Source organism: Ctenopharyngodon idella, chromosome 15 (assembly GCF_019924925.1).
Source record: "Ctenopharyngodon idella isolate HZGC_01 chromosome 15, HZGC01, whole genome shotgun sequence".
Lineage (NCBI taxonomy): Eukaryota > Metazoa > Chordata > Actinopteri > Cypriniformes > Xenocyprididae > Ctenopharyngodon > Ctenopharyngodon idella.
In genome coordinates, this window is record NC_067234.1 from 12,709,963 (window position 1) to 12,723,510 (window position 13,548).

General features: G+C 38.9%; 1 protein-coding gene across 1 annotated transcript in view; it reads left to right on the plus strand.

The window, feature by feature from the left end:
* Positions 1-856: 856 nt before the first annotated feature.
* The window catches only part of LOC127496258 (tyrosine-protein kinase receptor UFO), a 45,317-nt gene continuing 32,625 nt past the window's right edge, over positions 857-13,548 (plus strand). The window contains exons 1-6 of the mRNA XM_051864053.1: positions 857-1,520; positions 4,859-5,066; positions 6,416-6,516; positions 6,729-6,911; positions 11,775-11,855; positions 13,339-13,454. Of these exons, the coding sequence (XP_051720013.1) occupies positions 1,361-1,520; positions 4,859-5,066; positions 6,416-6,516; positions 6,729-6,911; positions 11,775-11,855; positions 13,339-13,454 (849 nt within the window). The 5' untranslated portion in view covers positions 857-1,360. The remainder of the gene's footprint in view (positions 1,521-4,858; positions 5,067-6,415; positions 6,517-6,728; positions 6,912-11,774; positions 11,856-13,338; positions 13,455-13,548) is intronic.

Sequence of the window (13,548 nt, forward strand, 5' to 3'; positions counted from 1 at the left end):
TTATTCATGAAGGGTGCATGAATCCCACCTATCTTACACTTTCCCTGCGTTTGCCCAAACAAACTTCACCCATATTTATCTCTCATGAGTCCTGTATGAACATGCTGTACTCTCTCACCCGCAGATATAACCATGAGAGCGACATAACAAACTAGAAAACAAGAGAATACATACACACAGAACCACACAAAGTACTGTGTTTGTCTTTTACTCAATGTGATTAAAGTTTAAATGTCTTCATCTGAGTACATATGCTCACTTGGATAATAAGTAACCAATAAGTAGGTCCACAGATTAATATCATTTAGCATAATATGGCTCACCTTCAAAACCTTGAGGAGCTTCATCTTTTGTAATTCAGTTTCAAAAATGAGCCAAAAATCTTTACAATGAAATGAAATACAATAAATTGCAATAGAACACATATTCTGAAAGTGATTCATGAATTTTAAGAATATTTTCTCGAATAGACCTAGATTGAACAAGTTTTACACAAATATACAAATCACAAGTTTAGATGACTCATTATTACTGTTTTCCAAATTTTACAGTAATAGTAAAATCATTAAAAATATAAAATAACACATGTGGAAGTACGGAAATTGCTCCAGTTTACATTCCGTCTACCAACTTCATGAGGTGCACCCTGGGATGAAGGAGTGTGGACTATCTTTCTTTGAAGCTGTCACAACAAACTTTTAACTTTAGCCATTGCAACGACTCTTTCTTAGGCAATTTCAATAAGATTTAAAGTAAACACATGTTCTAACTATATTTAGTTGGTCTGTAGGCTTAGTTAAGTCTAGGTGAAGGGGGTTGTGTGTATTGGAGCACCGAGAGGGAGGGCGAGATGGAGGAGGGGAGGAGAAAGAAAGAATGGACAAAAGTTGAGTGGAGGAATGTGAGTTCGTCTGAAGAGGGAATAAGGCGTCCTGATGGGAGAGAGTTTTGGAGGCAAAAGGAAATTCTGACAAAATTACGCGTCGTGATTCCAAAAATAACAACTCTGGTTGGAAAACTCTAGAGCGCTCTTTGGTTTTGGCTTTACGCGCTTCAATAGCTTACTTCACGTGCAGGATTACTAAAACTTTTTGAACTTAAAAAAGAAGAAGAAGAAAAAAAGTGATTAAGAAGAAGAAAGAACGAATTAACTGCTTGCGCTGCTTTTGGAAACAGATTTCAACAGATGACAGTTTTGGGGACAACTTGACAGCTGCTATTTTGAACCTGAGGATTCGAGTTTTTCTATATATTATTTCCTTCTTAACCTTTTTGAAGTTTACATAGGAATCCGAGAGAAGCGCTCATCTGTGGAAAGTTGAAGAGCAATCTGAGCTCGCATTAGCGCTGGAGCGATGCGATGATGATGATGCGGTTTGAGTCCACCGTCACTGATTCCCACACGGCACCGACGCCGAACCGCCGCGGCCCGAAACCAGACAAAAGAATGACCGGGTCGAACCTTATTATTCTGTTACTCATGATAGCGTTGCGCCTCGGGACCGCGGAGCATGTGTCAGGTAAGAGATCTACCAGATTTTTGGATTCAAAACCTTTTAAATTCAGTGCATTGAAGGTTCAAAGGTTTCCTAAGTGTTCACACTGATTGAATATCAATATAATCTTTATTGTATCATACAGTGGTCTGAAAAAAGTATTCGGACACTTTAGTTAGCTACTCTTTAAAAATGTCTGAATGTCATTTGCATTAGAAAATACAATTTTCACTTTGCAAGCAACGCAATTAAGTGCTTATGTTTGAAATGATTGCAGTAGATTTAGTGTTAAAGATAAAATATTGTGACGCTTATGTTCGTAGTTAAACGATAAACGTCATGTCTACATCTGCAGTTTTAACTTGAGGGGAACTTTTTATAGTCACTAAAAATGACCAAAGATAATTGCACTAAAGTGTCCAAAAATAATCATCTTTAGATCTCATATATGACCAGTGCATCTCATTGATTGATTTGATTCAAACAATCAAATATGCTTGACAACATGTAATTTATGCACTTTGCTCAATTTATGTCACAATAAGTTTTGCTCCATGGCTAGTTGAGAAGTTTGTGTGATATTATTATTTTGAAAACAATTTTCGCCTGACAGCCCAAAGCTTAATCCTACATTGAAATAAGGACTTGAGGTATATCTCCAGACAAGAATGTCTTATAGACTTGAGGGTGGGCTCTTTTGACTTAAGTTGGTAAGAAACCACCCCCTACCAACACTCTCAACAATAGCATTGCATGACCTTAGCAACCAGCCAGAACATCCAACCACATTGCATCATGACAGCAGCTTTTGCAAAGGCAAGCATCATTCACATTTTCCTCTGGAAAAAGTTGTTTGTAACACTGTCTTGCGCAAGATAATGGGTTTAAGTATTTACCAGACACAAACTTACAGTTGTTTTAAAGTTGTCTAAGAGTGGCACTTATGTGTGCTGACATATTGAGCAAAGAATCTGAGACGTGACGTGATGTGTTTCCCCCATAAGTCTGGCAGATTGAACACTTATCAAACTCTCACATCAAATCTCCCAGACTCAGCAGCCTAAACATGCAGCGTGGAATATTGTGAGGATGTGGGGACGGATGAGGGATTTCAGAAGGAATGTGACTCGGGGGCCAAGCTGAATCAGACAGGGGAAATGATGGATTGAGTTTGGGGCAAAGGGACGGATGAGGGGATGAATTGAATGAAGAATGAATAAAAAGCCACGGGAGGAGACTGAGATTGGCAGACAAGTGAAAACATACAAGAAGAAAAGAAAAAGTGATTTGTGTTAGACTGGGCTGATAATGGAGAGGGGCTGCTTTTCCTGCATGTTAGTTGTTGTCTTTGACAGGAATTGGTAAAGTTTTTACTGATGAGAGAAACACTATAACATTTTACAATACTGTACAATATAGTGTTATGGAGGAAGTGCTATAATGAAAAATGCAGAAACATCATTCAAGTCAAAAGGAAATCAAAATTGACCCTATTTTCTTGCTTAGCATTAATTTGGTCAACATTTAGGAGTACAATGTTTATAGATAACATGTAGTTGGCCTCAAACGTAACAGACATGTCGTGGACTAAAAGAGACATTTTTCACAATACAGTCAATTCTTCTTAGAAAGTTTCTTGCTGAATAGACAACGATACAGAAGTTTCTTCTTGATAAATACATAGTTTCTTTAGAAAAATATGCCACATTACGAAAGTAAAAAGGATTTGGAACACCATTTTAAGTTGACTTTAAACATTCATATTTAAAAGGAAGCTGAAAGCACACAAAGACAGGTCAGGTCAGAGTTGACCGCCCACTTTCAGGTTATCATAAAAGGAGAGATGTTAAAAAGAACTAGTGAAGCTAAAAGCCGCTATAGCAATATAAAGAAAAAAAATAGCCATGACAGGAGGATTTAGTGGGCCTCATTTTAAACATCAACTTGGGACTCGCATCTCTGCGTATGTGTGTTCTCCTATACCTTCCCAGAAGATTGACTGTGTCAACATGTTGTTCACCCCATTCATATGTGAGCAATCTCCAGATGCATTTGAAGGAATGTTAAACGAAAAAGAAAAAAAATCCTTTAACTTAAATCTCTAAGTGTTTCTGTTTCCCTGAATTTTCCCCTGAATGTGGCCCAAAGTTTCTGAAAGTCAGTTCTTTTACTTGTTGTTGAGAAAGTAGGCCCACGCAGAAGAGGGATGGGTGTGTTAGTAAGTGTTTTGGATGCCATGTCACACTGGGTGAAATAATCATCATAGGGTCAAAGGTTAAAGGGTCAGGGCAGTGTCTGACAGCTTTGAGAAAATCCAAAACTTGAGTTACTAAGCATGAAGGAATTCGGAATGAGTCTAAACTACACAGATCTGGCCTAATACTGGATTACATGCCTCTGGTATCTCTCCGGCTTCAGCTGCAGAGCTTATTATCGACGCCATGCCGACACGGGAATTTAAAACATTCCAATTCCTCAGGCAGATGGAAACGCATGGAGCCAATGGAAAGTGAATCGCCGTGGCCATGCTGATGTTTGACAGAGAGCTGATTTGCAGTCTTATTCACATCCTAAAAATCCATGCGAGGGAGGGTTGTGTTTTTGAATGCCAACCCTACAAAATCAGTTCACAAAGCTACACCACCCCACTGGCATTGAAAAGAAGGTTTGTCTGATAAGTTCATGTAATGTACTGAGAGACAGGGAGGTGAAAAAAATCATTTAGACTTAAATGGAAGGGCCTAAGATAAAATGAGAAAAGCATTGACACTTTGGGGTGGACTCAGAATAACCACTAAGAAGCAAGGTGGTTTTCAACCCATGTCCTGGACTCCCTCCAACACACCTGATTCAGCTCAGAGGTGAGACTACAAGACCAGAAATATCTCTGGGTGATAAGGACTGGTGTTGGGAACCACTGATTTAGAACGGCTGACCCCCACAAAGAAACACCTTAGCCACCACATAGCAATGACCGTAGCAAGAATCACACACAGTTTCCTTCAGGAATGTAAACAGCATTTTTTTTTATAAAGTCATGAATTTTCATCTTCTAAAATGATGGATTAACCCTTTCAATATGATGACCAGCTCTTCAGACAAAAGCAAATTACATGTAATTAACAAAAAAGTACCAAAAAGTACTATGTTTTTGTGGTCATTTAGTGCTTTGACGTACTTTGGAGCACCATGTAAAAGCCTTGGCTGGCAATTATTTAGCACCATTGTATATTTCAAAGTACCACAAATTTGTTTAATTCATCTCCTCTTCAAAACTAACACCGGTGGTGGAAGCTGAAGTGATGGTCTTGACTTTTATCTCTGACTTAATGAGTTTTCAATGATTTTCCTGCACTGCACAGGTCTACATTTCGTGGAGAGCCCTGAGAACGTGACTTCTTCTCTTGGGAAGCCAGTGGTGCTTCGATGTACCTTGCGAGCGGACGGGGTGGACCAGGACCCCCTGGACGTGATCTGGCTGAGGGAGGGACAACCGCTGGACTTGGCGGACACCAACCAGATGCAGTTCCCCGTAGATGAGAACAGCTGGCTGGTTTACAGTGATCTCAAGTAGGAATGCCGTTTTTATGTGTCTGTGCAGATCTGTCCATGATCGGTGTTGGGGACCATTACTTTTATAACTTGTTTGTTACGTACGTTATTGTGTTAATGCCTAATAAAAGCACTGAATTAGTTCACTTCAGAATTAAAATTTCCTGATAATTTACTCACCCCCATGTCATCCAAGATTTTTATGACTTTCTTTCTTCAGTCAAAAAGAAATGAAGGTTTTTAAGGAAAACATTCCAGGATTTTTCTCCATATAGTGGACTTCAGTGGGGATCTGCGGGTTGAAGGTCCAAATGTCAGTTTCAGTGCAGCTTCAAAGAGCTCTACACGATCCCAGACAAGGAATAAGGGGCTTATCTAGAGAAACCATCAGCCATTTTCTAAAAAAAAAAAATGTTTATACTTTTTAACCACAAATGCTCATCTTGCACTGCTCTGTGATGTGCCACACATTACATAATCACATTGGAAAGGTCACGCGTGACGTAGACAGAAGTACCGATCTGATGTCTACAAAGCGAACATGCAAAGAGCATTTGTGGTTAAAAAGTATATCTATTTTTATTTGTTTTTAGAAAATGACCGATTGTTTCCCTAGATAAGACCCTTATTCCTCTTCTGGGATCATGTGGAGTCCTTTGAAGCTGCACATTTGGACCTTCAACCCGTTGAACCACGGTGAAACCGACCATATGGAGAAAAATCCAGGAAAAATCTTAATTTCTTTTCGACTGAAGAAAGAAAGAAAGATGTAAACATCTTGGATGACATGGTGTTGAGTAAAGTATCAGGAAATTTTAATTCTGAAGTGAACTAATTCTTTAAGTTACATTATGAATTTGTATGGACAGTAACGTGATAGTTATTTTTATGTCAGTTTTTCTCACTGGCAGTTGGTGGAGGCTCTTTCTCTTTGAATATAGAAATGATATGCTTGGTTTGTAGATATATAATTCTAAGCCAATATGACTCTTTTGCCAGCAAACAAAAAAAAAAAAGTTGCTTATTAGAAAAATCAACTAGGATATTATGTATTATTCCAAAAGTAACATGCTTGCTACTACTGTAAGTAATCTAATTACATAAAATCATATTACCTGTAACCCTCAACACTGATTATACCAGCCCACATACATACATAAATATTTTCAGAACAACCTTGTGCTTTCTCTAAAGCTGATTGGTGCTTTGTCACTAGCAATGGGTCCAAATCCCAATGAACACACATATTGATAAAACTGAAACCTTGACAGCACTATAATTCACTTTGGGAGAAAAGTGTCTGCCAAATGAACACATCAAACTGTGACTACAATTTCAGATGAATAGCATCCACTTTCTGCTTACAGGATAGAGGAGGTACAGCTCTCAGATATGGGCGGCTATCAGTGTGCGGTTTACTTCGGTTTAGAGGAGACATTATCCATTGAGGGGCACATCCAAGTAGAAGGTATTATCTTTCTTTAGTGTATGTTACTTAAAATCCAATGTTCCCTTTAAATTCACATCTGCTTTGTGATGGGAATATTTGTGCAGAGAGGTGGAAACAAACTCTGGGAGTTTGGCCTTGGTTGTGACTAACAGTAGACTGCACTGTTGAAAACTCCACTATAGCACATTAATGATACATAGATTCGCAATCTCTCTTTCTTTCTCATTCAGGTCTCCCTCATTTCTCAGTGGAGCCGCACCATTTGTCAGTAGTGGCTAATGTAGGGCTGAGTCTGCGCTGTGAGGCTCATGGTCCTCCTGAACCTGTACGGGTCATCTGGCTACAGGACGGGGCTCCTCTCAATAAACTGGATGACCCAATATCCCTGTCACCCTCAACACTCAACATCTCAGGTACTGACTTATCTTGACACAACTGTACTCACAGTTTTTTGTTCAACATTTCTTGCCTAACAACAAATTCGTTGACGCTGACTGGCATAAACCTTGTATTCCCATATCTCGTCATTTTTTTTTCATAAATCAATGCTTATTGATCACACTTGATGTCTGTCTGTGAGTTTTACAAATATTTAACCAATTAAATGTCGGCAAAACCTCGAAGCTCTGCCTCAGTTTTGAATGAAGTGCCGCACACAGTTTTGACAGTTTCTGCACCAACAAAGCAAGGAAAAATATAGAGCTGGTACTATATTCATAAAACACTATGTATATAAAGGCTGATTTTATATATATTTGAGGAGCAGAGAAGAGTGTCTTAGCATTTGCTGTCTAGTCATTAGCCAGTGTTGGGGAAAGTTACTTTTAAAAGTAATGCTTTACAATATTGCGTTACTCCGTAAAAAAAGTAACTAATTGCATTAGTTACTTTTTATGGAAAGTAATGTGTTACGTTACTTAAAAAAAAGCCTTAGGCTGAAGGAAATGCAAATTCATGTCTGTACAGTAGAGGGCGCAGCTCAAACCTTTCAGTTGTGCTGCCATTCTGGATTAAAGAAGAATAAGCAACCCATTCTCATTAGAAAAACGTACCTGTGGGAACGTGTTCGCGAGTCGCAGAATGCATACCAATACGTACATATCACTGCAGTTTCGATGTGAAATGTCCACTGAGTGGCGCTAAAAGCGTGTTCATTTTTTTTGTAACAGATAAATGTGAACATGGTACGTTTTTATGACGTTGGTTTTTATACGAATCACCGCAGTTCTGATTTGAAATTTGCACTCCATTGCGTTTTAAAATAACGTACCACCAACACTACACCTAAACCTACCCAATAGCGTTAACAAAAGCAAATGTGACATAAAAAGCATCCGTAATTGTGCCGTTTTAGCTTGTTTAGATCTCTCTTTGAGCTCTTTTGCCGTGACTCGCCTTTCACAGGATTCGTACCGAGGGCTTCCTCGTCTTAAGTACAACTCCGTATCAGCTGAGCTACCGAGCAAGCTTGTCATGTCAGAAAAGCGAAACATATGGAGTTGGTTAAGCGATGAAAAGTCCAAAATATATCCGTTTACAAATCGTGCACTCTGGTAAAAAAGCGGTTTGAAGTCATAACATAATATTGTGCAAGGAGACGTGAAAACGAGTCTTTATTAATCCATAATCTGACCCCGTAATCGTAACTGTGTATGAAAACGATTAAAAGCGCTTGCCGTTTTACTGCCTCTAGCGTTCATTTCTGTTAGAAACTGCAGTGATATGTACGCATTGGTACGTATTTTGGCGACTCGCGAAAACGTTCCAACGGGTACGTCTTTCCTATGAGACCAGGTTGAGAATAAGACACAGGAGAAGAAACACACACCACGCCTCTGCACTTACTCCATATTTCTCTCAAGACAGGAGAGCTGTCAGTCAATAAATTGAAAAACAACATAACTTGAGTTACTTATTTGAAAAAGTAACTCAGATGTGAAGAGTTCAGATGCAAAAACCTCTAAGTCCATCTGACATGTTTTTTTTTAAATTAGCATTTTTTACCAGGCTCCTATGTTTAGGTTCAGTAATTTTAATGTTATTGAAATTCAGGTATTGAAGTGCCTTATTTTCAAAAATGTTACTTTAGTCAATTCATTGGTATTTAACAAATTTGACTGTCTTTTGCTGCAAAACCAGTTAAGTCCATGTGTGCTTTTTTTCCCAAAACCTCTAAGTCCACCTCTTTGGACAACAAGACACAGTAAAACGTCCATTTCGTCCACTTTTAAAGCAAAAGGAACACTGTTGTGTTTACTTGCTACTCGCCAAATCCTGACATTGCCACTGTAACGATGGACAAAACATGATAAAAACTTGCAGCTCGGCTGTTGAAAGCGGCTCATACACACACCGTCATTCATCTTGAAATCATGTGATTCGATTTGCGTCTCCCGATTGGTTCTTTTGTAGACTTAGAGGCTTTCACTGAAAAAGGGAAGTGGCATTTTGCGGTTTCTGCCAACGAACCATTGGGATGGGCTGCATGGGCTGATGCTGGGATTTAATGGATTTGAAGCGAAAGTATTTGATGAACATATACTATGCATTTGTTAAATATCATTATCTCATTTTTGACGGAGGTGGTGTTTAGTGGCTTTTGTATATGAACTCTTAATATTTTGTTGTAAATTTTAAAATAATGCATTACTTTACTAGTTACTTGAAAAAAGTAATCTGATTACATAACTCACGTTACTTGTAATGCGTTACCCCTGCTGTCTTAAATAGACTTTGCGTAGCACTTCATGTTTTATAACATGAGATTTTGGCCAAATGCATTCAAGGACAGGAAAAACTTAGGGCTCACATATATACTATAAACTTTGTAACATGTAAGTTGATGCGTTACGCTTACTGCCTCAGATGTGGCCGTACTAATGACGGACAAACACTTTCATCCTGTAATGTGTGCTGCACCTGGTGGATGATAAAATAGACAAAAAAAATTCCCATAGTCTTACATTGACGGAGGTACCCGAGCCGCATCTAAATACCCAAGACTTTTTGAATAAACTGCTTAGACTAGTATTACAAATTAGTCTTCTATTTTTTTCTTTAAGACATTTTTTCTTTAAGACTCGTTTCGCGCACACACAGACACACACACAGACTCTCTGCAGCAGGCAAACTGTCTGGCTGTTTTCCAAATTGGAATCATCCTTTGAGACGCTGCCCTTTGCTTACTGGTGAAAGAGCAGCAGGAGATGAGAGGAAGGCCGGACAGGAAGAAAGAGTAGAGGGAAAAAAATGAGGAGAAGGAGGAGGAAGAGGAGGAGGCCTTTGAAAACCTGCCACAGCAGAGTGCCACATACAGCCTGTGTTGTTGTTCCAGCTGTACTGAGCTGAAGAGAGAGAGAGTGTGAGGCTTTGACTCATCGTGGACAACTGACCATTAGTGGTGCATTCACATCTTTGGAATGAAACACTTCTGCTTGCACACTCACGCACACCCACTGACTCACACTCATTCAAGAATTTCATAAACTAAAATGGCAGTTCTTTCTGTCCATAACATTCCTTCTGTCAATGCAACAGCACCAATCCTCCCAGGGAGAACATTAAACACTTCGTAAAGCATTCAGTGCTGTTTTGCTAAAGCAAGCTGCATTATTTTTACCATATACTTATGGTCAGGGGTTTGATAAAACAACATTAAGTATTACATTTTGAGGAAACGTGTGCACATTTCCAGGCAGTCAGACTTAGGATTTCTGCCTAGCAGATAATAAAACAAGCAAAAAAACACAAATCAACATGCTGACAGTCATACAAAACACCTTAATAAACACATAGCAAATGCCCACAATACCCTATTATCACGGCCACAAGTTTTGCAAAGGCACTCCAACTTATATTAGATTTTTTTTTTTTTTTTTTTTTTTGGCAGTAAAGTATAGCTGCAAAATTAGCTGCATGCTTCTTAAATGTCTTAATTTAGTCTTTTGTACTGGAAAGATCATTTGTGTTGTGGGAAAATGTATTATAAGGCAATGATCTTCTTTCAGTTTTGTATTATATAGCAGAAGTATGGTTATTAGTAGAGCAACTAATGGGTTTACACTGTTAAAAGAACTCTTGTTTGCCTTGAATCTGTGCTGATGAAAACAGATTGAGTTTTGAGGAAGGAAATAGAGTGAGGTGAAACTACATATCTTGTGCTGAACTCTCTCTCTCTCTCACACACACACACACACACACACAAACACACACACCACTCAGCTCTTGTCCATCAGAATTTGATCTGATGACCCTTCATATTGAACTTCTGTGGTCTTTTAACAATGGACACATAGTGTTCCTGAATGACACACAAGCGTTATTTTCACTGAAAGTGCGAAGAATGCTGTGTGTGAGAAAGAGAGCCTTCATTTGACATGTTTCTGTGAATGTCAGCATGTGTAGTGTGTATGTGTGTGTGCTTTTTTGTAATTTATGAGGACACAAATTTGTATACTGACATCAGTATTACACTGGTATTACGACGTAAACATGAAATATGAGGACATTTCACGAGTCCTCATATTTTTTATTTTTTTAAAACATACTAAAAAAGCTTTAAAAACATCCTAAACAATGTTTTATTAAAAATGTAAAGATGCAGAATGTTTTCTGTGATGGGTAGGAAGTAGGGGTAGTGTAGGGGGATAGAATGTACAGTTTGTACAGTATAAAAACCATTACGCCTATGGAGAGTCCTCACTAAGATAGCAAAACAAACCTGTGTGTGTGTGTGTGTGTGTGTGTGTGTGTGTGTGTGTGTGTGTTTGTGTGCGCGCTCCTCTCCTCAGTGTTTTCCTTAAAGCAGAAGTAGCTCTTTTCAAATCAGCTCTTTTTAATTCTCTACAAACACATTCTGAAACTCAGACACAACCACAACCCAACACAACTTTGAGTAACACTTTATTAGACAATCTGTTGACTATAAGTAAGGCTGCACCTGCACGTCAACTCTTATTAGTATTAGTAGAGTATTAGTAGACTGTTTTCTTAATATCTTCTAAAACGTTTTTTTGATGCCCCCCAACAGATATTCTATTGACTATAAGTAACTTTGCAAGTTCATGTCAACTTATTCTACTAAATCAAACCCCTTATTCTGCTAAGTAACCCTACTCCTAACAGTCTACTAATACTCAACTAATACTCTAATGAGAGTTATTTGACAAGTACAACATTACTTATAACCAACAGAAGTGGGCCATGAAAATGTGTAACCCAACTTTTTCTTTTTTTGGTCTCAGCTTTCTCAACCATGTTGTTTCACTTCTCAACAGGTTTAAATAAAACCAGCTCTTTCTCCTGTGAGGCGCACAATCATAAAGGTGTGGCGTCGTCTGGTACGGGTGTTGTGACGGGTAAGTGTGATGTCCTGAAGTGAGAGTGCTTGAGTGTGCTTCTAGGCCCTGTTTTCACCTGCCGTTCACAAGTGGTCAGCCAAGACATAGGGCCCTTATCATACACCTGGCGCAATGTGACGCCAGGCGCGACGCAAGTGTTTTTTGGCTAGTTTCAGCCCGATGCAGTTATCATTTTCACGTCCTGCACTACGTTGTTTAAATAGCAAATGCACTCGCACCCATCTGTTCACCCATGGGCGTGCTGGTCTGAAAACAAGGTGTGTTCAGGTGCATTGTTGGCGTGTTGCTATTTTGAGGCAACTGAAAACGACTGCGCCATTGACCAACTGAAACCTGGTCTAAAGTCAATGGCACAGTATTTGTTTTTTGTTATTCAAAGGGCGTGTTAGTAATATGCTCCTAAAGGCGGGTGCACAATGTGCATACACTCTGCTTATACACACACAGGGATGCGCAGCAGCACACAAACATGCCAAATATTAAAAATAAAAGGATTGCAATGTAAAAGATTATTATTGTGTACATAAAGATAAAAATGCCTACATGTCATAATGGATAATCATTGCATGTATCAGAATTACCTAATTGCAATAATGACGAATGAAATTGGCTAATTATTTGACCAATCGTGGCAATACACACATGTATTTAAACTGACTCGTCAGGTGGAGGGTGTCTATATTCCACCATGGCGCGAGCACAACTGGCTTTTAAAGGGAATGGGAGATGAGACTCTAGTTGGTTTATTGCACGTTACGCTCAAAACACACCCATGACTTATTAAGAGAATAGGGACAACCCTTTTAGACCATGCGCCTGGTGCACCAACCATTTTTCCCGTCGTTAAACTAGCAAAAGTGGATTCGGACACACCCTAAATGCACCTGCGCCATGCGCTTCAGACCATGAGCTTAGATCGTTAAAATAGGGCCCATTGCGTCTACAGCTCATGGATCTTTCACTGCTTGACAGTCTTGAGTCACAAATGATTCCTGTAGTATTCGATGCTGCAATAAGCAAAAACACACATAGCTCACACAAATATTGATTTAAATAGTACATTTCATTGATGTACAGTGGAAGCCAGTGAAATTTGTGAGCAAGTTGCAAAGAATAAGTTGAAAAGTTGGGAAAATTTAAATATTTGCAATACAACTCCTCAAGGTGTGCTTGTATAAAGCTCTCAATGTAATACTTATGAGTATAACAGCTCACTGTCTCCAGTGACCGAACAACTACCAGTATGTAAAACTGTGCAGAATTTTGATGAATGGCGATACATGATGTGAAAGTCGCAAGAATCCCGATATGACTGTTCAGATGGAGGCTTTTTTCTGTATTTTAGGACCACAGAATTGAGTCACATATGACTGCATCTTTTGCCTGCAGTCTGAATGTAGCCAAAATGTCCAAACACAAATATATTTTAGTCATTTTTAGCAATAAATGTTTTATATCTTTCTTTGATCTTTCTGTCTAGTCCTTCCTTCCCAGCCCCATGACATTAAAGCGGAAGAGATCACTAATTCAAGTGTCCGTCTGTCTTGGCACATGGGCTTTGGAGGAATCTATCCCATCAGCCTCTGCATTGTTCAGGTACCTTCCAAAACAGTCTTTCAATGGATCAATAACAGAATGAGTCAGTGTGTTATTGTTTGTTTCAAACTGTTGTATCATTTGACTTTGACAA